Source organism: Trichogramma pretiosum, unplaced genomic scaffold (genome assembly GCF_000599845.2).
Source record: "Trichogramma pretiosum strain Unisexual culture from Peru unplaced genomic scaffold, Tpre_2.0 scaffold2, whole genome shotgun sequence".
NCBI classification, from domain to species: domain Eukaryota; kingdom Metazoa; phylum Arthropoda; class Insecta; order Hymenoptera; family Trichogrammatidae; genus Trichogramma; species Trichogramma pretiosum.
In genome coordinates, this window is record NW_019641687.1 from 3579145 (window position 1) to 3604598 (window position 25454).

The 25454-nt window shown below is 43.4% G+C and overlaps 1 protein-coding gene across 3 annotated transcripts in view; it reads left to right on the forward strand.

Moving 5' to 3' along the window:
• LOC106658610 (diacylglycerol kinase 1) overlaps nucleotides 1–24565 on the forward strand; it is a 64176-nt gene extending 39611 nt beyond the window's left edge. Inside the window, exons 4-17 of one of the 3 annotated variants that reach the window (XM_014380625.2) lie at nucleotides 10833–10967; nucleotides 11073–11283; nucleotides 11370–11531; nucleotides 18416–18538; nucleotides 19496–19545; nucleotides 20494–20568; nucleotides 20699–20936; nucleotides 21018–21223; nucleotides 21295–21468; nucleotides 21561–21852; nucleotides 21929–22347; nucleotides 22433–22634; nucleotides 22713–22894; nucleotides 22983–24565. In XM_014380625.2, coding sequence (XP_014236111.1) covers nucleotides 10833–10967; nucleotides 11073–11283; nucleotides 11370–11531; nucleotides 18416–18538; nucleotides 19496–19545; nucleotides 20494–20568; nucleotides 20699–20936; nucleotides 21018–21223; nucleotides 21295–21468; nucleotides 21561–21852; nucleotides 21929–22347; nucleotides 22433–22634; nucleotides 22713–22894; nucleotides 22983–23072 — 2559 coding nt within the window. In that variant the 3' untranslated portion in view covers nucleotides 23073–24565. The remainder of the gene's footprint in view (nucleotides 1–10832; nucleotides 10968–11072; nucleotides 11284–11369; nucleotides 11532–18415; nucleotides 18539–19495; nucleotides 19546–20493; nucleotides 20569–20698; nucleotides 20937–21017; nucleotides 21224–21294; nucleotides 21469–21560; nucleotides 21853–21928; nucleotides 22348–22432; nucleotides 22635–22712; nucleotides 22895–22982) is intronic. The other 2 variants (XM_023461384.1, XM_014380626.2) reach the window with 2 other exon arrangements.
• The last annotated feature ends 889 nt before the right edge of the window (nucleotides 24566–25454 follow it).

The following is a 25454-nucleotide window of genomic DNA, read 5'->3' on the forward strand; positions in this document are numbered from 1 at the left end:
AGCGATCAAACGGTATATACAAACGCACGCATACATACACACACTCGCATGCACACATGCCCCCTGCACATACCCAACATGTCTGAAAGAGAAAGAGGCAATTTTTTTCTCACATCCTCGCGTACGCCTACCCTTTATTTTCATCCTATTTATAGACCGTACGTGTGTACATAGTCCGACAGTAGTGGAGATAAATAGCATAATCGAAAGCTTATCGAAGCTGAAGCTGCGAAATAGAACGTGCCCCGAGCGAGCAGCAGCAGCAGAGCCTCTCACCTCTCTCTCTCTCTCTCTCTCTCTCTCCCGCCAATCGAGTTTCTTTTTTTAACACCAGGCAGCTCGTATATATTATTTTTTTTATTATTTGTCAAAGCAAATACAATTATTGAACCATTCGCGACGCCGCAGCGCTTGAAAAACTGTCCTCCAGCACAGAGAGATACACGTACACAAGCGTATAAGCGATGAACTTGAGTGGCCATTATATAAATGGGAAAGCCAAGAAAACCAAGCCGTTACAGCGCGACGTCAGTGGCAACGTCGGTGGCGGCGGCGGCAGCAGCAGCAGCATCTTGTGTCGATGATGCATGGCAGTTTCGTTAGCTCATGGGTATTACACCCCTGCGAAGCAGTTCGCAGTCAGCCAGCACGGCATATATATAATATACAGCCTTGGCAGGATCGTGAGAGCTTTCTTATATACAGTGGCTCTTCTTCTCTCTCTTTTTCTCTCTCGTAGTAAGAGGGGCTTTGTTACTGTTTGATCGAGCAGAAAGCTCGAAAGAAGAGAAAGAGAGAGAGAAAAAAAGGATGACTTCTGGAGAAATACACTTACTCCGCTCAGCTGTCTCTGCCCTGACGATTGTTCGTCTATTTTAATGCGCAAAGACGTTAAATACGTAGAGAAAAGAATGTTATGGATTTTACTTTTAACTGAGTCAGCTCTTTAATGTTCGAGTGTATCGACAAGTAATTATATACTTTTTACCTTTTATTCTATAGGGTTCAAATGAAAAATCGAGATGATTACGAGCCAAATATTTGAAATATCGCTCATCTGTCGCTACTCATAGATATAATAATCGATGAAAATCCTAATTTTACGTTCTAGTCTAACATGATAACAAGCCTGATTAAAAATTTGATGCAATCAGCCAGCAGCCTAATTATGCAGCAAACAAAAAATTCAAAGCCCTCGCGGTATCCGTCCCAGAAGGCGGCTGCCAGCTTCGATCAGGAAGTAATTTGATCTTGGGCATTTTTAACGAAGGCTACTCAGTGCTCCGAGCCGATTTTCCTCTATATATATACAGCAGTGAATCCCAAAGATTCCGAAAGTAACCAGCTCGAGCTTAATGGCGCGCGAGCTTTCATATAAGTATATATAGCCAGCGTACTGCTCGTAAAAGCTTCGCTCCTCTTTTCGTCCTCAATGATTTTACAAGTTTTATGGCTTCTTGTCGCGTTAAATGCCCTCCCACGGTATTTCATTTCGCTCATTGGCTGCTGCTGCTGCTGCTATATAGAGTATCATATACGTAAGCTCTTCTCCTCGTACCTCGAGCGACGACGACGACGACGTTTATACAGAAGCGTCTCGTTCGACGATTTTCAACTTGTTGGAAATTCTTTTGTACGGTTTTTTTTTCTCCGTAGCCTCGTAATTGCATCGAGCATAATAGAGGAATAACGCGAAAATCCTTGAAATATACTGGATATATCGAAGCGATTTCGAAGAAATTGCCATACAGTCCGGGCGCGACTCTCGGCGAGAGCTCGTAAATCAGCTATTGAAGATTAAGCTCTCTCGCTCGCTTGTACTGCGAGTCCGCATCAATCGAACGGAGCCCGTGCGACAATTGTAGTACTGGCTCGCACAGTGAAAGCCGTGTCTCGTAACCAAACATTTAATCGCCCGCTCGCTGCTATATTGCTCTCCGGGCACTATGGCAGAGGAAGCTATGATACGTATATAGCGGCGAGGCAGTAGTGCAGTGTGGCAGCTACTGCAGCGTCGACGATGACTACAACGACGACGACGACCGAGAGCCAAGAGCTGTATATATTCCGGCAGTACAATCAACTCAGCCATTTCGTGCAGTCTGCGGCTATGTGTACGCCCGGTAGGTATATGCACTCTATGTACATGGGCTGCAGTCGAGACCGACAACCTGCGTAATCCGTTAAATTACACGTGCCACGATCCATCGACTTTGATGCACTCGTAGCCTTGATACGCTGCATGTATTAGAATAAAAAACAGTCATAATAATAATAATGAAAAAGTAGCGTTTTATGTATCGGTTAAAAAGAAGAGAGATTATTAGACTCCCTACCCAAACTATTGCAGAGACACGGGCATCTCAAGTACACTGTTAAAAATATCAACATTAAATTAAATTAACACCAATTCAATTGTGAAAGAAGTTTTTTCCTCGACTTTGGGGAACTCAAATTGAATATACACTATTTTCCATTGAATTCAGATCATATTGAATTTCCTTACATAAAATCAGATTCATACAGGCAAGGGAAAACAAATTCCTTCGCTCTCACATTAATGTTCATGAAGTTTTATATCTAATTTTCTCCAATTAACATCTTTCAAAAAAAAAAAATTAAAAAAGTTAAATTATGAAGGATTGTCCCGAAAAAATCTTATTTTTACTTATAGAATCACTTTGCCTCTTGCAGATTTACATATGAAAGTACTCGCCATCTAGTGGTGAAGGCTGGCTTTAATTACGATTGAATTTTTATGTATCTTTTGAACAAGTAACGAATGTACCAAATCAATATTAAAAACGTTTCAATCAAGTTTCTAAATTTAAGTATAGAAGTATCGAATTAAATCTCTTTTATTCAGTTTTGCGTTAAAAATGACGTATATGATTACATGTTTAGTGAAGCATAAGTAAAAAACTTAATCAATACTTTTACCTTAATTTTCAATGAAGATTTCACGTAAAATTACATGAAATAAAATTCAGTATTGGTTACTTAAACTTATATGCCTGATTATTCATTAAGTCCGTATTAACTTTAAGGTTTTTTAAGGTTTATTATTGATGGGATTCTGAAAATAAGTAGTTAGGTCAGAAAAATGTTCAAGTAAGATTGTCACAATAGATCTGGAGTCTATACATGTACCGTAAGATGAGGAATTCCCTATTTATTTATTATTTTTATTATTATTATGTGTATAGTAAGCGCGATAAATCGATAAACATTGTGACTGTGTTTAATAGAGTGTCATAAGCTCACTATAATCTCGAGTCATATTTTATAATTTAGATGCACGCACATGACACGTAGACACGAGACACAATTTATCGAGAAATGTGGGACGCGCACAGAAGAACTTAAGTCGACCCGCGCACACGGCTACTTCTAACGTTTGCAAACATTAGAGTGATATTTGTTAAAAAAATATACGTAGAACGAAAAGCAAACGCTCGCTCGACATGCAGGTGATTTTTCATTCGTTTGACTAGGAATCGACAAAAGAAAACGTCGCAGTAAAAATATTGAATGCTTCAATTATCCTTAATACATAAAATTCCAAGGAAACTCGCGAGTATATGAATTGTTAATTAAAAGGAGAGAGGAAAAAAAAAGTCAACACGTGTCACCCATGGACTAGTTCGGAGTGGCGCGCTACGCCTGTGCATGACAAGACACGTACTCAAAAGATACATATTTCATCTCTTCGATTCGCTCTAAAAGCTCTCTATTAATGCCCTCTCCAGTAATGCTTTATCCTCTTGGCAGTTTCATATCTCTATCTCTCTGTTTGAATACCAAAGTTCCCATTCTCTCTCTCTCTCTCTCTCTTCTCTCCCTCCGGCTGCTACGTAGCTACTACGAGCTATCGTAGCGACAGCAGATCTAGTACAGTGTGGACGACGACGACGACGACGAGGAGAGAGAAAGGCATCCTTGAAGCTTAGTCGCTTCATTGTCCAGCCCGCGTGTGTATAGCAGCAGCAGTAGGTAGCCTGGCAGTGCAGCTCTCGTTGTTGAGAGGCTCGGCCGTAATTACGTCTCGCATCCCAGCGCGCGCGCGGACTGTACTACACACACTCGCACACACACACGCGCTACACTATACATTATATGCGGCGACGACGACGACGGCGAGCTTCGGCTCTTTGCATGCTTACAAAAAGTTTAATCAACTACTTTGTGCGCGGCGTATAATTTTTCAATTAAAAAAATTTCTTTTTCAAGGACGAGCACCGCATTAATTATATATTCCGGCAACGTATGTCGCGCTCGCCAACGTCCCACATATGCACACATAGACCTGACGCGTAATTTCATTACAAGCAAAAATATACACTCTCGCGCACGTGGCGTGGCGCTTGATTTTGAAAAAAAAGGGGGGAAAAAAACGTGCAAAAAAAATTTCATTCTCGCGCGCGTTTCCAAGGAGAGGAGAAGAGCAGCCGCTCGAACCGCATAAGCTTCATTTGCTCTTATCTTTATATCGCCCAGGCAAGTTTCGTTCTTTTCTCCTCCACAATCGAGAGGAATATAAAAAGACTTTGGAAAAATATAGCTTATATTTGTAGCCAGAAGAATCCATCTCTCCTGACAATTTCAAATATATATATCGTACGCGCTCTTCTTTTTCATAAATATATATTCATGTTAAAGTAGGAGCTTCGCACGGATATTAGTGTGCATTACCGCGCGTGTGCGAGCGAGCGCGAACGCGAAGTAAAAAAGGAACGTAATAAAAAGCTTTTCGAGCTTATATAATATACGCCAAAAAAAAACATATTTTCCCGCGCTGTATTCCCGCGAATACTGTACACACATATAGCTGCAGCAATATGCCTCGCACACGTGTGTTTAAACAGTTTTCGTTGGTGAGAATGGACAACATTTATCAGAGCGCGGCCGAGCGCGGAGGGCAGTTGATTTCTGCGTGGAAGCTGCGACAAATAAAATGAAAAATAAAACAAAAAATCGTGTGTATATATCTTTGAAGTAAATGTATACGCGCGTGTTTGGGAGCAGCAGCACTTGCGCGGATGCGCGCGCGTGTTATAAAGTATACACGACGCGTAGGTGCATTATGAAATGAACGAATTTCGCGTTCAATGTGCACCGGTGAGAAGCGAGCGGATAGCGAATCGACACGCGCCAAGTGTAATTTGTTTTTATAAATATTCGAGCAATAATATTTTAAAAGGCAAACGCATGGCTCCGTAACGAATTCGGATGGTTTCGATAAAAAGCAATTAATAGAAGCAAGTACTTACTAAGGACAAAAATAAAAACGCCTCGACTTGTAGAGCATACAAGGAGCTTTTCGATGCCCAAAGGATGCGTGGGAAAAATTCATCAAAATAAAGGAGGTCAGCAGTACCGCTTCGAGCCGTGCATACTGACAATTTAGCAGCTGCCCACGCACATACGCGCTGCAGTACATAAATCATAATAATATACAAATCGAACCTATTATAAATATGCGCATACACGCGTGTGTGTGTGTGCCAGCGAGGATTCGTATCGACAAGTTTCTCTCCCGCACGCGTTCTCATTTCACAAATGGCATGCATGTTATAAATTTATAACACACAACGCAACGTACTGGCAGTAGCGGCAAAGTGAACAGTGTGCAGGCATTTACAAACAACAACAACAACAACAACAACGACGACGACGTCGACAACAGCAGAAGCAGCAGTAACGAACTCGCACACACACACGTACAGAGAGAGAGAGAGAGATCGTTCTGCATAATAGGTACATGCTCGCCTGACTATACATACAAGTGCTGAGTAAATTAGCCAAGCTTTGAATGATACAGAGAAAGGGGGAGAGCGAGCTGCGGGGGACACGGGGGTAAAAGGGCTGCTGCGGCAGTATAAGCAGCTGAGCACTGACCCGGTTTTCTGCTACCGCTGCTGTTACCGCCACCCGCGCGCGAGCGTATCATATATATATATATATATATATATATATATAGTTTCTTGCGCGCGTGACGTTGGTCGGCCGGGGGTGACGTCATGCCGCTGCCACACACACACACACTTTTCATACTCAGCTCTCTCTCGCAAGCTCGGCTCTCCTCGTCACGGGTCATTCAAGCTTTCCCTTCGGTGTTATAGCAGCAGCAGCAGCAGTCGGCGGCGCTCGATTTCGCCGCGCGTATCCTAGTTTTCGTTCAGAGCTCGCCAAGGCTAGCCAGAGAGCTAGAGCTCATTCATGCGCGCCTCGGCTCGCTGTACCAGCCAGTATCATATGAGCGCGCCCTTAATACGCGCCGCCACCTAGAACGCGCGGTATCGTATTACAATTATCGCTCGTAATATATACGGTGGTATACGTTTTTTTTGTTTTTTTACGAGCTGCGGACTGCCGCGGCCGACGATCCTTTTCGTTCTCGCTAAATATAGCTGCTGCATATACAGCAGATTAGCTATTCCGCTGCACGTGGTGGTTGCCATGGCCGATTCGTAATTGGAATCGCGCGCTCGAGCTCTGCTGCTGCAGTAGTACACACACAGAGAGTAAACGAGCTGCATGGCTGCTGCTGCTGCTGCTGATGTTGCACGACCTGCGATAATTATCAGATTTTGTTACATCTTCATCAACGGTGGGTACATATTGATCTATACTCTCTCACACACATACAAACTCATCTTCGTGTATAGCCAACACGTATAGGTAGTACATATAGAAGTGGGCACGCGGGTGGAGGCTCGAGAGTTCTCCACTGCTGTCGACCGAGTTAATCTAATTCAATGGACTGACGCGTGGCGCGCGAAAGCTCGACGCGGACGACCGGATCGCTTGTTATTCCTGGCAACACGTGCGCGCGCGGATATAATGCATCCCCTCTCGCGCCTATAAAGCATATAAACCCACACGTGTGCAACCCGCTCGCGCGTATTCATACGTTAATGGGAAAGTATTAAAAGTCGTTTCGGATTTAAATGCGATATGCTCTCCCGTCCCGACCTCTTTTCGCGGAAAAGCTGTTTTTATCGCTATGTGCGCGCTGAATGCGTTGGAGAATCGACTCGCTGCTGCGATCAAAGTTTAATTCTGATAAATTGTTACCGACGTCGCGCGTAATATCGACCGATACTACTGTGTGCGACGAGCTTGACAACTTTTCTCCTCCTTACTCTTCTTCTTCTTCTTCTTCTTCTTCTTCTTCTTCTCGTACTCGAGCGCCGTATACTAGTACGTGCGAGTGCATTTTATGTTTCACATATGTATATCGTCGCTCGCTGCGCGATCGGCAGAAAGAAAACATTTGCCGTTCTTCTAAGGAAATATGTTTAAGTCGGACGGATTGATACGTTTGCCGTTGCATTTTATGATCCTCTATCTCACTCTTTCCCCGCGTATGCGACGCGAGCGTATAAAATTCATCCAATCGTGAATTCGGCCCGAGATGTGTAACGTATCTGATTGATTTGACGAAAAATCTTCGCCGAAAGATATCATGACCGTTCAAGCCTTCACTTTTTACGACTTTTTTGCTCGGGCCGTCGAGTTGAAGTTATGTATCGTCCTGGTGCAAGCTAAAACGTTTACGTCTTAATACGCGCGTATATCTATTGATATTTTTTTCCAACATTACTTTGAAAAAAAGTCACGATGATATTCTCTTTTGCATTATATCAAGTCAGAACGCATGCATGGGAGTTATCGACGTAGAACTCGGTACTTTTCAATGTGTAATGCAAATTTATAGAACATTGTATTCGTGGCTCGCGAGCAACGCCGCGTAATAGCGAAGACATTCTCGTCAAAAACAAGCGCGCAGAGCTGCTCCGTAGCAGTTGCGCCGCGCGTTAACGCATGCACATACATACACACATGCACAAATCAAATTCGATGTTTCGAGTTACTCCGGGTATACGCGAACACGCTGCGTTGATTATATACCATATTTATAGTGCCTTGAACTTTGAATACGTATATTCAGTCTAACCCGCCTGCCTGCCTGTAGCTCGTAAATTTAGTCATGCGAATTATAGGATTTGAAAATGAATCCTGTGCGAGAGTCGCGCAGTGCCGCCGCCGCCGTCGCTGCGCGAGGAAGCTTTTAACGCTCCGTAATACGTATATGGCGCAGTATACATAGTGGCATTAGACTATATACTGTATGCTGCACATAGAAAGAAATATCAAGTTTCCAGCTCGAGTTATTTTTCTTTCGGAGCTTGGCCAAAGTTTTCGATTGAAGAATGCAGCCAGCTCTGCTTTCCTTTTATTTCGACCTCGTGGAATAACAGACTGCAAGCTCGAAGATTATGTCTTACCTTCGTTTTTTTTTTTTTTTTTTTTTTTATAAATTCAAATAATTTAAATATACTCGAAGAAAGGAGGAGAGAGTTAAAGAAAGACAATCTACTCGAAAAAATGATTTATTTACCGACTCTCAAGTTATATCATCCCTAATAATTACCCGAGCTATTTTTCATCAAGTACGATAAATCCTCGAGCAAAGTTTCGTAATCACTTTTTTTCTCCGTATAGCTATTCGCTCGCGCGCACACATACCAACAGTACGTTACTTTATATGTATTTGTATCGATCCAGCTGGAGTTTAATCATGTCCAAGTGGCTCGTATCTCTTTCTCGCGCGCTAGCCCAGGCGGCAATAAGCGAAAATTGTCTCTGCCATCCTATCGTTATGCGCTCCTCGCTCCGTCTATTTCCCTCTGTGTCTCTCTATCTCGCTCTCTCTCTCTCTCTCTCTCTCTCTCTCTCTCTCTCTCTCTCTCTTGATTTTTCTTCTCATTAGGTGCACTTCAAAGAGTAAATCCGAGCTTTTAGTAACTTTTTTTTCCTTCTACCTGTCGTACACTGGGCGCACACGTACTACACGTTGCGAGACACACATTCGAAAATCACTTCTTTTTTTCTTTTATCGCGACGGGAAAGAAAATCCAATAGTTAATGTATTTTCGAGTTTATCGAATGAGTTGTGTAGAATCGTGTTAAATCAAGTGCGGAGATAGCGGAAGGTATGAAAAGACACGTTTAATACGTAACGCAGTTACAGCAGCTGATTACTAATTCGATTCGCACACGAGGCACACGCGCGCGCGCCTAGGCTCGGGCCTCGAGTAATTTACAAATTCGACGCTATAACACACGCAGTTTTGCGTTCGAATGCAGTCGGCAGAAATGAAATTAAAATAATTGTCGTATAAAAGTAAAACATATGGTCGATCGGGCCCGAGGGCAGGGGCAGGCTGCGTTCCAAATTGTATTCGTATAATTCCAGCAGAACTTGGCCGATATTCTCATTGTGCAGAAGAAACAAAGAGCCCCGCAGTCGAGGCTAATATCATGCTCGGCCGTGTGAAATTACCCAGCCAAACTTTGCCTTAAAAGCGTGCTTATCCCCCGTAGCGGAGTTTGCGCAGCGGCTTATTTCCTATTTATCACACGAATGCTGCATATTTTTGGGGGAAATATTAAGTTTAAACTCGAGTAACTTTAGGCTCTTTTTGTAATCCTCGAACTTCTTAATTAGATGATTTTCAAGTCCGCGCAAGTGGTGCAGGTAAATGCTTACCGCTCCTTGTTCAGAATGATTTGGTTCCGAAAAATATTTCATTATCACATTTGATATCAGGGATGAACGATAGGAGTATAAGGTCAATGTGGGTACTTTCGCTCATGTCTCTATATTTGCTCAGTAATTGATATTAAAAATCTAATCTAACACAAAAAAATTTTTTTTTAATTAATCGTATTGAGCCGAACATTTTTAATTTAACTACATTATTTAAATACTGGTATTAAGTTTGAATGTCTACCCTGTAACGAATATATTATTCGTTATGCTCTCTCCCTGCAATTTATATTAATTTAAAATAATTATAAATAATATGTCGCATATATATTTGTATTTCAGCACGACAAATCGTCGGCCGACGGGCCGCGGTGCCGCTGGGGTGCGGTGGGAGGGGGAGAGAGAGATAAGTTCGGGGTTCGCGCCTAGAATGTACAGGCCCGCGATTCGAGACTGTTAACACAACATCTATTACACGCTTGCCTTGATATTTTATTGTAACTTAATAATATATTTTGACTCTGTCACTTGCGGATTGAAAGAATTAAGGTACTTGCCATCTAGTGGTGAAAACTTGAAGTGGTATTATCGTATTTAAAGTGGTCAAAAAACTAGTCTAAAATGTGGAAAAAGTTAAATGATCATTTAAATCAGTTGAACTGCACTTAGTATTTCTAACATAATTATAACACAAACATTGTCAACAACAGGTCAATTGATACTTTTGGTCATTAGGCTATTATTGATGTTAAGCATTTCTCTAATGTTTATATTTTTTATAACTTTTTCTCGATGATTTTCTGCAGTTATGAATGCATATTTTAGGATCTATAACTTTGAATGATTGTATGTTTATCAATAGAAAAATCAAAACTCCTTTTTTATATTTATTTAAATGACGTGAAATTTTGTAAAATTTTATAACACTAGACACAAAAAAGTATCGAAAATGAGCTCACAGCCATTATGAATTACTTTGCCCCAATATAACTAAGCAAAACTTGATGAATATTATATGAAAATGAATCTTTGTTCATTAGCGGCTCTATTGTCGTTTCATAAATCTCAAGTGGCAATCGGTCACGCGTCAGTTGTCAGAATGAATTCAGGGCTTTATTGGGTAAAATTGGTTGCCCAAAAATTTGAGTATTCGACTCGAACTCGGTAAAAAAACCTGACCCGATCGAGTTTTCGCGCACATCCCTGTTCGTAATACAGCAAATAAAGCGAGACTTTATGCATGAGATATCTAAAATGTTCAAAACTTGCATTATAGGATATCGATTACGAGGGCTTCAGAAAGTTTCTCGACACTTATCTGGACGTCAAAACGCCGGATGAGCTGTCACGTCACCTGTTCCTCTCGTTCGTCAAGAAGGGCCCCCGCGGAGTCGACGGCAAAGCTTTCAAGGTAAGAAAGAAGAAAACTTAACTCGTATATTCACGCGAAATGGCGCGAAGCACGACCTGAGAAAGCGATTTTCACGCATTTGCACGACACGATTTTCCGCCCAAGCAGGAAATGGCCGTGCTATCGTCGACGACCGCTTGCGCAGCCATCACTTCGCACACGACGTCGAGCAGCAACGTCAACAGCACCGGCCTGACCCAGGGCTCGGAGAGCCACGGAAGCTCGTTCGCCGACAAGATTCACGGACTGACGGAGAAGCTGCAGGCGCTCGGCCATCACAGAGCGGACAGCGAGGCCTCCGGCAGACCTCGAACCGGTACAATTTGTCATCTATCCGATTTATTTTTCGCGCCTTCTGCACCATCGTTTTTTCCTTTCCAAAACAGAAATTCTGCATTTCAGGAAGTGTCCATCCGATGATATCAGTGACCCACACGTCCTACAGCTGCCACGACGTGCTCGAGAAGAAGAGCACCGACAGCAGCCCCAGCCACAGCCAGATATCGCGCAATTCCTCGCGCAAGTCCAACTACTCGCTGCTCGTTAATAATGGAAAATTGGACGGTAAGGCTGGGAAAAAATGAGCATCCGACTCCTGTGCGCACAGTCGTGCGTATAGCCGAAACGAAAATAATCGAGCGAGATTAGTTCCTTTTCTCGTCGCTCACTCGTGTGTATACGTACACATTGTAGTTTTTATCCAAATATACGTGTTCAGTACCTTATGTACGTGCTCTCCCTCGCTCTCTCTCTCTCTCTCTCTCTCGTCTTTATAATCCCATTGAAGTTTCTTTATATATAGAAGGTCCTTTACGTACAGTGTGTGGGTAATAAACGGCTTCGTCCTGCACGAGCTGCACAGCCGAAACATATTTTCACAATCGTTTTTTCCTAGCTTTTTCTTTTCTTTTTTTTTTATATCCCTTATACTCTCGAAATGTACTTTTGTATAGTCCACTTTTGTCGAGTTTATATCTCGAACAAATATCGTCTCAGCTCGTGAAAGTTGTGCCGAGCTTTTCTCCGACTTCTGAGAGCTGCTGCCCTCGCGCACTGTCGGCAAGTTCGCTCGTTATTATTTTACTACCTCCGTTACTTTTGGCCTTTTTTTCCGCGCTCAGTCAGCTGATCCGTAAGTCGCGTATTAACAACAGTAGCAGCAACGGAATTAGTTTTCGACCTTATGTTTTAATGCGCTCGCGTAAACCAACTGTTGGTCGAATAATTCCGAGCGGCAACGACGACGACGACGACGAGGACGCATTAGCTATACGGATATGCTTGAGAGAGAAAAAGAAATCGGATCGATCGGCTATACATAGGTTCATATATAGACGTACGGGTCGGAGGGCTATACGGCTGCTTCTTGCTCTAATCTCCTCTTAAATTTGCTCCATATCCTGACGAGGCGCGCGCCCGAGCGTCCAATCGCTTTATGCTCCACATCTGGACATTCGTGGAAATCGATCGTCGAGCGCGAGGCTATACTGTATACGGCCGGGGCTCGAGATAATGCCTCGCGCGAAAATTGACGACACGTGACGCACACATTATTCCCGGCCGGCCTATTTTGCCGGAAGTTTAGCCTGCTCTCGTGCTCTACTCGCAAATTGGGTTACGTAACTCGATCGAGCTGCTTTTTTTTTCATCTCTCCCTTCGAGTCGTCGGACTCTTTATTAATCCAATGACGGCATCTTCCGGGCTCTTTTTGCCTTTTTCATATCGCGCGCTGTTATCGCATGCTCGCGCGCTCTCCTGTGTATATTCCTGACGGATCAAAAAGTGATTTATCGCGAGCGGAGGATCTATTATTGGATGGCAGACTTCTCTTGAGAAAAAAACGACGGGCGTTTTTGTTTACAATAGTTTCAGTATCGAGCTTGCAGTCGGGAGAAAACAATTTTTCCTCATTGATAACATCGTACGTGTTACAGTGATCTTTGTGGAAGTAGAACGTTTTTCATTACCTCGGCACTTTTTACCAACGCATGTATTATGCATTCAAAAGCGATGTGTACTTTTTGTATTTGACCCGCGCGATATACACATTCCATCCGATTGAATTTTATCCTCCTCGGAGATTCCAAATTACCATAAAGCCCCTTACACGAGGGCAAACTTGGCAGTCTCGGGCTCTATATACGATAATAGTATACGTATACGTGCACAAGCGCGCACAATTCGAATCGGAATATTATTTTTTTTTTTTTTACTCTGCCGTTGACTACACATCGAAAAAGTGCATCATCGCCCGAGGAGATGGAAATCGCTTCGCGCAAACTCTCCAAATCGATAATCCACTCGTTGGCAAATATACGGCCATCCGCGTATAAATGTGGGCTTGCACGACGAATACGAAAGAGAAAGACAGTTAGGGCCCGGTAAACAATTCCGATTTGCCGAAAAGTTTCATTTTTTTTCCTCCACTCTTTTTGGACGATATATCATAGAATGCGTAGCTCTGCAAAGGCTGAAACTGATTTATCTCGCACACACAGTGGTAGTAGCTTACGTAATACAAGCGAGCATTTTGATAAATCTAAAGTCCGTTGATGATGTGCTCGCACGCTTGTAGATTTTTTCCTCCTTTCTTTTCCTTTTTTTTTCTACTCTTCGAGCCGGATATATTCGATAAAGCTTTTTATAACGCGCCTGCACGTATAGATTCCCGGATTTGATTTTTCAGCTGCACGTAGCGCGCATTTATAACGGTGTAACGGCCGGTCTGTGTACGTAGGCGGCGCGTAACGTGTAAACCAAGACTCTCTCCCGATCGAATCCACGTATTTATAGGAGAGCTTATTACGTAGACTAACAAGTTGTCACGAGCTTGCGCGCGCGGCTCGATACGTAGGTACACGACGATCGCACATGGGAAATACGCGCATCGCGCATGATGTAATGTGGATCGGTTGGAAACGTTGTGTCGAATCGCGGCGCACACACGACGCGTATCGGCCTGCGAGCGCGTGCGAATCGACGTATATATTACACGTATCCGCGTGCGGTACGCTCGAGAGCTCGATGCTATATTTAAAATCACATCAAAGCGATCGCGCGCGCGCGCTCGAGACCGTACCGTAATAATAATGACGCGATATTTCAACGCATACACGAGATCGAGCTATATACAGGAGAGAGAGAGAGAGAGAGAGAGTGACGCGCTTGTAAGTCGCAAGCTCGCGCGCGTGTCGTTCAATTAATTCCCACCTCATTACGATGTGATTGCTGCAACGTCGCTGTGTGCGTGTGTGTAAGTGCGTATCTGCCCGATTCGTTTATACACGACGGTACATATATAGCTCTCGGAGAGCAGCGCGAAGCACGTGTGCGAGAGATCTATACACGATGCGATGCCTGAGCGAGTAGACGAGTTGAAATTAATTTTACGAACGCTGACTAAGTGGCTCTCGAGGAGTGGATTTTTTTTTAAATAGCCGATGTCCGACGGGCATCACAAAGGAGTGTTATATATAGCGATTGTACTACTGTCTGACTGACGTACTATATAAAGTCGAGCTTGCAAGAGCTTCTCGGTGTAGGGAATAAAACAATCGATGAGTATCTATGAGAGATTAAATCAAAAAATACGTTTACATCAAAATGAATTTATGAGATTTAGTCAAATTAAAATATTGATAAGTCAGCGTCGTAAAATCATTTATATATCATTGATTGATAATATAATCCGTTCGTTTGCGATTTTACGGGAACTCAACTAAAATTCAAGCATTTTTCAAAGGAGGCCATCAAAAGTTTACTTGTGGATTTGACAGGGACATCTAGCGGTAAAACTTCTACTATATTTGCATTGACACGATAAATTACAACGAACGAAGTATGAGAGGTTTTAAATTTGATGACGTTTTATTTGTAAACATTATTAAAGTGTCGTATAAAGCTCAACTGTTTCAGATTTCGTTAATGAAAGCAATGATAGTTCACGAAAAAATAAAAATTTAAAAATTATTAATAAATTCAATAAATTATTATTTTTCCAATTGGTTTTGTTGAAGTGGTAAACTTGTTAATCTTGTTGTTGTTGGTACTTCGTTAATCTTATTTCAAAGACTTCTATATTCATTCTTATAAAAATGATCATTCCGCGATCTTTGTCTCTGATAGGTACTTTTCGGCTTATTTGGTCATTGTAACACGAAAGGACAAGGCTCCTGTTCCCCAGAAGTCTATATACGTGTGATTATCAACTCAGCCTTTACGGGCTAGCTCAAGTCCAAACCTCACGAGCCTGTAAAAAAATCTCACTCCAAAAAAGCTCATTCGATATTAAAATCACGATACGCGTGCACCGTTGCATCATGGAGCAAACGTTACGTTGGACAAGCACAGCAAGTGCGCAGCTTTGTACCTCGCAATACACGCACCGCGTGCAGCTCGCGCGTTGGATACCCTATGCACACGGACGCAGGCACGCACACGTATATAGACGCGCTGTCGCGTCACTGCTCTCTCGACGCTGCACTGCAGGCGTCTGCAACTGACGACGACGCTGATGACTCGAAAATAGAACGCCCGCGTGTATATAACGCTCGTGTGCGTGCGCGAACACAAACGCGTCTGGCCGTGTATATATATAGAGTACTGCACGTAAAAAGCTCTCGGTACAATGCACACACATGCACGGGAGATCGCTCCGTACATAGGCTTACGCCGCTGCTGTTCAGCTGCTCGCGCGAGCATATAGGTATATACCGTAAGGTACGGAGCGTCGAGTTGCGTCACGAGGCGCTCGGCAGCTGTGTGCCGTGCACCGTGTAGAACGTGTGTGGCGAAAATTTTAAACGTACAACGCGCTACACTACCTATATCGTACTATGTATAAGTTGGTGGCGCGGAGCTTGCATCGCTCTCAGTTGACGCTCGGCGGTCGCCGCAAACTAAGCAGTCGTGCTGGTGGTGGTGGTGCGCGATGAAAGACGAAAAACAAAACAGACTTTGTTTCTTTTTTCATCTCTCTTGAATCTATACATTTTTCGCTCTGTGTGTTTGTGTATACAAGTGCGTGACTCGTGCCGTCTCTCGAGTGTATATCTTTGTGTATCGCTTATTCTCGTGTTTATGTACATATTACAATTGTATATTTGCTGCTGTATGGAATGTGTCGCCGATCGAAAGTCGATATCGAACAGTTCGAGACGGCCATTTAACTCGGTCCAAGTTATCTCGATGTGAGTCGCAATTTTTATTTTTACTCTTTCCTCGAGTCTCTATCCGCAGCAGCGATCCGATATCATCATCATTATTATTATAACATCGATCGACGAACGTCGATATATAGCAATGGACGTAAGCTGGAGAAACAATTGCTAATAGCGCTCATTATACACATTCATGTAAATCATCCACTTTCGAATTCCAATGAGGGCTCACTCGCACTGCAGCAGCAGCGGCAGCAGCTCCGGCGCGCTAATGGCCAATGAACGCCCCGCTCTATAGGTATATAATAACAATGCGCGCGACTCGGTGTGCGAAGGTGCAGCGCCAAAGCCGGAGCGCATATCGTTCATTATATGCATATGTGCACTGCTACGTGTCCTATACACATATATCCGCGTTTATACGAGCTTTGAATACTATTAATGATCCGCGTATATGCTTTGCGATCGCAGCCCCGTCAATATAATAGCTCGGCGTATATCTACATATGTACGAGCCAAAATAGTAATATTCTCTCTCGATGTGTAGCAGTTATAGTGCCGGTGCTAATCGCGATCGGCTCGAGCTACTGCACTATTGACATTTTTGACGTTTTCTCGATTGGCGAATTTTCGCGGTACGGCCGTCACGCTATTACACTGTACGCGAATATATCACGAGCTCGCAAAAACTTTGCCGTATCGCAATTCTTGAAATCTGCATTCACGCGTATACGCGACAAGTTTACATTATACACATGTATATGAATGCGGTGTCGCGATCGTCGCGCGGGTTTAAAATTAGTCTTTGCTATTATATAGCATCGTGTGCGCTACGACGTCCTATACATGACACGCGAGCTCGTGCCGTCGCACCGCCGCCGCCGCCACCGCCGCTATAACTCGAGCTTTCTTTATATGCGACACGACCGAATTGCTGCTCGCTTTTGCTTCAAGCTCTGCAGTGCCAAAAAAACTATCGCGACGGCAAGAAGGTCGGATCAGCCGCTGCTGCGCGCACAGATCGCAATTGCAGCCCGCTTCGCGAATAGTACGTTATATGTGTGTAACTGCACATGTGCGGAGATCGATCCATTGTCCCATTGTCACCCTTTCGTGGGTGGAAAAGCAAAAAAAAACCACCGTTATATACGTAGTGTTGGCGTATTTTTTGGTGAGACAGTGACGCGCACGTGGCAGCTGTTGTGCGCTAGACACAATAGGCATGGAGCTGGTGAAAAGGCGAGATTCGATAGGCTTCAAGATCGTCGTCCTGACGCCGCTCTTGGAGAGGATTTGCTTCCTGTCAAGTAGGTCCCAGCCACGAACGACGGATATTCTCGGCGCATATTTTGCAATTGTAATGTTTGCAAACTGCAGTCTAGCTGCCTCGACGCACGTTTATTTTTGACGGAAACTAGTTTGTCAAAGCTGTCGCTGATTCAAGCTATAGGAAGTCGAACGCGATAATCGCTATTAATCTTGGGTTCTGCCAAAAGCCATTCTCGCAACGCGCGCATACAAAGCGCGCGAATATCGAGCGCAGCTAGCGCACACGCACGCGTTCCAATTCGTCGCACGCGTTCGCTCCACAAAGTTTTCGAAAATATATTCGACTTAATTGCCAGCCGAGGCAAATGAACAAACTTTACTCTCTACTCGAGACCCCGCATCTCTCTTTCTCTCTCTCTCGCGTATAATAGGTCGCGTCGGCGAGGTATAATCGAATTAAATAATACACAATACTTAATATATCGGCGCGATGCACGCACCGATTGCACGCTAGAGCGAGAGGAGGGCCATTGAATAAAAATACCTGTACGTTATACGTACGCGCTTTCGCTCCGGCAGTATATGCAGTCAAAGCAAGGGGATAGCTAACTCGAGTGGGAGCTTGCGAGCTTTTTCGTATTTATTATTATATATAGCCCGCCGCACACAGTTTTGTGGCAGACGCTTGCGTAGCGGCTACACATAATATGCTCGATCGCGCGATCGATGCACATTAAATAAAGGCTATTTTCGTTTTTTGCTATATATAGCGCGCCTGGGTCGTCGTACACACCTGGCCGATGATCGTATCGTGTTTTATATATACGTTGTTATAAGCCGTCGAGACGCTCACGTGAATACGAGTACATGTATATTTTGGTAATTACAAGCCGAGCGTAAGACGATATGAGCTTCTTCACCGATGCGAGCTTCTTCTTTTTTTTTGCACGCGTATTACATGATGTACTATATATTATACTGCTTTTATATCAATGAAAACGATGATTATTTTGTTGCAGAGATGAGACATCTGGTCAGGAAGCAGAGCACGATAGACGTCCATTCGGTCAAAGTCAGCTTGAAGGACATCGTGTGCTATCTGTCGTTGCTGGAAGCCGGCAGACCGGAGGATAAGTTGGAATGTAAGTTCGACGAACTCGGCTGGGCTCGGCCTTCTCCTCGTAATCGACGTCCGTTAAGCTCAGACCAACTCACACATACACACACTCATGCATCAACCTACTTCGTTATATATAGATGCAACATCCTATTTTTGCCTATTGCTATCCGATGCAGTAACTAAAATAGACGCCGTGTCGCGCGAATCGCTCGATATAGATCGCGCTTGAAAAATTGACCCACCGAAAATTGCGCCGTATGCCGTATAGATGCTTGACAACTTTTTTGACATAGAGTTCCGATCGATCGAAAAAAGGCACGTTGACCAGTCTAAATAACCTATTTCTAGTAAAGTTTATAAAAAAGCTCTTTTAGAATAATTTTTAAACCGGTTAACTTATCTGTTCATTGGATGCTTACTGGTGTTTTTCTTTGTGATTTTCAACTCATTATTTTGACTAAAATATACGTTCATTATTATTATTATTATTATTAAAAAAAGTGTGCCTCGATTCGTACAATCTCGAAAGTAGGTCAAAGTCTCTCTCTCTCTCTCTGTACGCGCGGCAGTGCGTTTTTGTTTTTGTATCGCGTCGCGGTGTCAAGCTCTCTCGTGCGTCAGATGAGCGCCGCCGAAAGTGCGCGCCTAAAATTACGCCGCGTTAATCCTACTGTATCGCGCGGGACTCGTTTCGAGCGTCGAATAATTGTCGTCGCGATCCGCAGACCGGCGGCGAATCAATGCCAACTATATACATCGACGCTCTTGACTGCGAACGCAAAATACTTCGCGCGCGTAATGCAGGCTGTACAAATACGCGTATCGCGATCGGCTCGTTCAAGGTATAATCCATGTAACCAACTTGTTGACATTTTTTTTCACTATATACGAAGAAAGGATATATGCGTTAGATTCAACGCATCTGATTATTAGGATTAATGAGACATCTCTGAATTGACTGGCGTTTGTTTTCTTGCAGTTATGTTTCGACTTTACGACACCGACGGCAATGGAGTCCTCGATACGAACGTAAGTCGATAAGAGCCTTATCTTACTAGACTTGCTAATGAACATTATACATTGAAAATTAAGTCGTCGTCGTCGTCGTCGGGAGGCGGGGAACCGAGTAGGCTTTAAATACAACTATGATGGAATTTCAAACATCAAGAGCGAGTCTTAGCGAATATCATTGCCACGCGTTGTATCGAATCGGGAGCAAAACAAAATTTATTGCTTCATTTTTTTTTCGTTCATTCGTTCATTTTTGAAAGGATGCGTATCGTCGGAATTGTGCGCCGCGCGAACACGTGCTCTATTATTATAGGCAGCCGCGCGGCGATAAAAGTGTCATTGAAAGTGGTCCTATTCGATGCAGCTCGGACAATCGTTTCTCCGAAATTGCCGCAATCAAGATCGAACAGCTACATCCTAAAATTAACCACGCGCATTGATTTTATCTCATTCAATGGGTCGCGTTTTTCAACCGAGGTATATAGACAGCATCGAAATATATTTTCCTTCGAGTGAAAGAGAGAGAAAAAAAATTCGAAAATGTATATATATAGCTCGGTACGCGAGTGCGCGCGACGCGCGATGATTTATATACAATAGTCGAAAAACGTTTGCGAAGGTATTTCGACGTGCGCTTCGAGTATACGGACAAATATTAGCGGAGCCGAGGTGAAAACAAAGTAAAGTCGCGCCAGTATAGCGCAGCGCAGTGCAGAAGCTCGCGTCGAGCGCTACATACACGGAATGCGATATTCGCAAGCAGCAGTTTGTTACATGCGACTTCTTATCTGATTGTCTCGATTTCCGTCTCTCGTCTCTCGATTCACAACAACTACTCCCCGAACGGCAACGACGACAACGACGTCAATTGTATATTTCCCCGTATGCGCGCATACGCATACGTTTTGCCGCAGTACACATACTCGTATAATATATCGTCGCCTCGTTACGTATTCTGTCCCGCAGGAGATGGACTGCATCGTCAATCAAATGATGAACGTCGCCGAGTACCTCGGCTGGGACGTTACGGAGCTCAAACCAGTGAGTGCAATATAATAAATCGTTTCTATATTTTCTGAAACTAGCGATGATCGTTAGTTAGCGCGAGCTCGCGACAATGCGGAAAAATACGATAAAAAAAAAAAAAAAACGATGGCTTCTTTTCGCGCAGATTCTACAGGACATGATGATCGAGATCGACTACGACGCGGACGGCACCGTCTCGTTGGAGGAGTGGAAGCGAGGCGGCCTGACGACGATACCGCTGCTGGTGCTGCTGGGCCTCGACTCGAACGTCAAGGAGGACGGCAATCATCTCTGGCGGCTGAAGCACTTCAGCAAGCCGGCCTACTGCAACCTCTGCCTTAATATGCTCGTCGGTCTCGGCAAAAAGGGTCTCTGCTGCGTTTGTGAGTATCGATCGATCACAGCTTCGAAAATGCGAAATTGCGAGCGTAAATAATTCTCGTTGTCGTCGTCGTCGTCGACAGTCTGCAAGTACACGGTGCACGAGCGATGCGTGCAGCGGGCGCCGGCCTCGTGCATCGCCACCTACGTCAAGAGCAAAAAGACGTCGCAGACGATGGCTCATCACTGGGTCGAGGGCAACTGTCACGGCAAGTGCTCCAAGTGCAGAAAGACCATCAAGAGCTACAACGGCATCACTGGCCTGCATTGCCGATGGTGCCAATTGACGGTGAGAATCTTCTGCTAATATTATACGTTGATTAATAATATAATTATAATATGTATGTGGTGTGTGTACAGCTGCACAACAAGTGCGTGTCGCAAGTGCGAGCGGAATGCAACCTGGGCGATCACGCGGTGCACATACTGCCGCCCACGGCCATCTGTCCGGTCGTGCTGGACCGTCAGAGATCGCTCTCGAGGGACAGCAAGCGAGGCAGCAAACACGGCCAGGACACGTCCTCGGTTAGCTCGGTAATTCTTCTTCTCCTCCTCCGCACACCGACTGTCGCGCGACACACATATATATACCGAGTTCGGGTCTCAATAGCTCTCTGCTCCCACAGGGCGGCTTCCTTTCGACGGGCCCGCCGACGACTCAGCAGCCGGCCATGTCCTTTCAAATAACTCCGACGCCCAACACGGTGCCGCTCCTCGTCTTCATCAATCCCAAGTCGGGTGGCCGCCAGGGCGAGCGCATGCTGCGCAAATTCCAGTACATTCTCAATCCGCGCCAGGTGCACAATCTCGCCATCGGCGGACCGATGCAGGGCTTGCAGATGTTCAAGGACGTCGACAACTTCAAAGTCATATGCTGCGGTGGCGACGGCACCGTCGGTTGGGTTCTCGAGACCATGGGTAAAATGGCTTGGATCGCTATATATAAAAGCGTGGATCTGATTTTCTAATTTTTTTCTCCTCCTCCTCGGCGCAGATCGCGTTCAGTTCGAGCATCAACCGGCCGTGGCCGTGATACCGCTCGGCACGGGCAACGACCTCGCCAGATGCCTGCGCTGGGGCGGCGGCTACGAGGGCGAGTCCATCTACAAGATCCTCAAGAAAATCGAGAAGGCCACGCCGGTGATGATGGACCGATGGCAGATCGAGCTGACCGACAACAACTCGAGCGAGGAGAGGCGGCCCAACGAGGACAGCATACCCTACAACATCATCAACAATTACTTCTCCGTCGGGGTGGACGCCGCCATCTGCGTCAAGTTCCATCTCGAGCGCGAAAAGAATCCGGAAAAGTTCAACAGCCGCATGAAGAACAAGCTCTGGTACTTCGAGTACGCGACCGGCGAGCAGTTCGCGGCCAGCTGCAAGAATCTACACGAGGATCTCGAAATTATCGTGAGTCTCTCTCTCTCTCTTGTGCTGCAGAAATCGAAGGATTTTTTTCTCGAATTACACTCACGCTTTTCGTTTGTACGCGCAGTGTGATGGTGTTCCTTTGGACTTGGCGCATGGCCCAGCTCTGCAAGGTGTAGCTCTCTTGAACATTCCCTTCACTCACGGAGGCTCGAACCTCTGGGGTGAGCATCACACGAGGCACAGGATCGGCAAGCGGAAAAAACGCCCCGACAAGGAGCTCAGCACGAGCAGCTTCAATTCCGTCGATCTCACGGCAGCCATTCAAGGTAGGCGTCAATCCTCATTCACTTACACGGCTCGATTTTTTAAAATCTCATTTTTATTTAAAACCTCGTTCCGAACAGACATCGGTGACAACCTCATAGAAGTCATTGGGCTGGAGAATTGTCTGCACATGGGCCAGGTGAAAACTGGTCTGAGAGCGTCCGGCAGAAGACTAGCCCAGTGCAGCAGTGTACAAATTAAAACCTCCAAACGATTTCCAATGCAAATCGACGGAGAACCCTGGGAACAAGGACCCTGCACCGTGAGTATAAAAATGCATGGAAAGACCATGAGCAATAGAAACCGAGAGAAAAATAAAAAATTTTCTCGTTTTTCTCGCTCGCCGATAGATCAACATCACGCACAAAAATCAAGTGCCCATGCTGATGGCACCGCCGCCGGAAAAGCGCAAAGGCTTCTTTCGATTTCTCAGGCGATGAGCTGCTCGCCGTTGAAGCAACCGGGCACAACACACGCATACACGACACGAACGGAACAAAGCGTTCTACGTGGTACATCGCACCAACAACAATACCTATGACGTCTTCGAAGCTATACGAAGCAAGAAAAAAAAATTATTCAATACAAGGATCAAATACTTCCTGCCACAGAGACTAGTCGTACTATGATTAAGGACTTTAATGAAACTCGAGCCAAACACGTTGCGTATGTTACGTTAAGCATAAAATAAGTATAAAAATTCATTGGTAATTAAGAATTGAATTACAATTATATATTGTACGTATTATATGTGTGGGTGTAGCATGAGTCAAACGAACGTTTTAGCGAATTACGACGATGCGTTTTTCACTGAATCAATTGACATTTGGGGAAAAGAAATTTGAATGAGAGTCTATATCTTCGTTGTAAATTTTATGTAAGTAGAGAGATTAACCAAAAAAACTATGTGATTGAAAGTGGAATCTGCGATTCCACTGCGGGGGGGAGTAGAGAAACCAGAGATGTAATTGTTACAACTGAAGTATTCGATTTGTAGAGCTATCAACTTGTATAAAATAATGTTTTTGTGTACAGTATTTTCGATTTATATAATTATTTAACTCTGTGTGTATCGTATCGAGCACGCTAAGCCGATCAAAGGATATTAAATACAATTAATTATTAGGTTTAGGACTCCTGTCGCGGGTGGGGAGTCATAGAAGAAGAAAAAAACGCTTATCTACTTTATGTATTAAGAAATTAACTATAATGTATGTATGTTATAAACTACAGTTAAAAAAGCGAATTATAAATTATATACGTATTACGTGAAACACATTCGTTGATTAGATCAATAGCCGCGAGTGTCAAGTATTTCGTCGATAAAAAGTCTATTCATTTTTCAATGTTACAACATAGATAAAGATTTAAAAAATGTTTACAGATTTTTATTAGAAAAAATGTGCTAAACGAAATATCGGCAGTTTTACAAGATTATATCGCGATTCGCTTCGAATGTGACGAAAAAAAAGAAAACCCATACGACCATTAAAATATAAATTCATTAGAGTATTATGAGTGATTACATCACTTTGATTGTATTAAAAAGCAAATATTCAATTCGTAATTGTATTATGTAATAGGATTTTTTTCAAAACTACGCCAGCCAAACTATTTTCTCATATCAAATATTACACATTAGAAATCATTTGCTCTGGTATGATTAATATTTAACAAAAACATGATAACTTTCAATGTATAACTGACATTTTTACAAGTGATTGGCTTATGCCGCGAACCAATATATCCAACAAGTAGAGTAAAACGTGATTAAAATTTAAACAATTTTAAAAATCAATGTAAATGTATCTTATTCCGTTTTATCGTGCAGAGGATATTTAAGCTTATTCGCCTTTTGTATAGGAAAGATGAAACTCTAGTCTTTGTAAAAATCTCTCTTTTTTTAATAAAATATAGCTATGTGCTCAGTTTATTTTTGTATTCATATATTATTTTTAAATGTACAAAAGTATAAAACAAATTAAAAATTGAAACTGATTAAAAATATTATTCTTTCACTTAAACTTGATTAGCATAGACAACTTCAATCATAACGAGTCATTTATTGTACCATTTGTCATTGTACTTTTAGTATTAGTACGATGTGACACTATTGCTATCGTCCCACAGACGAGAAATACTTTTACAATAAGTGCGACACAACATATTAGCAGGACTAGGTCTGTCCTATCTTTCTGTGTAAGAAAAAAATTTCTTTCAATAGTTATTTAAAGTTTTACACTAAGAATCAATTGCCCATTATGTTAAATTATACATTACATTTTCTTTTGCTTTAAACTCATCCTCCCAGGGTCTGACTGATTCAGATCCCGTTTCGGGCATCTGAAAGTATGAACATCGATAAACATACTGGCCTGGAGACGAATAAGTTTATTTTTAACACTGCGTGCGCGAAACACGGGCTTTCTAACCTTAAAGCGTCAGAAAACCCTAGTTTCTCGCAAGCAGAGTTAAAAAATATCGTTTGCAACTAGTCCGCGAGGAAGTTGACTCACCCAGGAGTCTTTGCACCCTCTCTACGCTCGGGTGAAAACAACTCCTGGGTGAGTCAACTGCTTCGCGCACTTGTTACAAAATATACTATTTTGGATGTGCCATTTTTTATGGGGTTTTAGGTTATGAAAATAATTATTGATAACAAATGTGAATTTTTTATTTCTAATTTTACATAAAAAATCATGTTTCAACAATTTTTCCATACTCACCTTAGGAAAGCAGAATGAAACTTGAAAAATCAAATACCAACTTTTAACCCTTGTAGATCCATGAGGGATGAACTTAGAGAGCTGAAAATTTTAGGA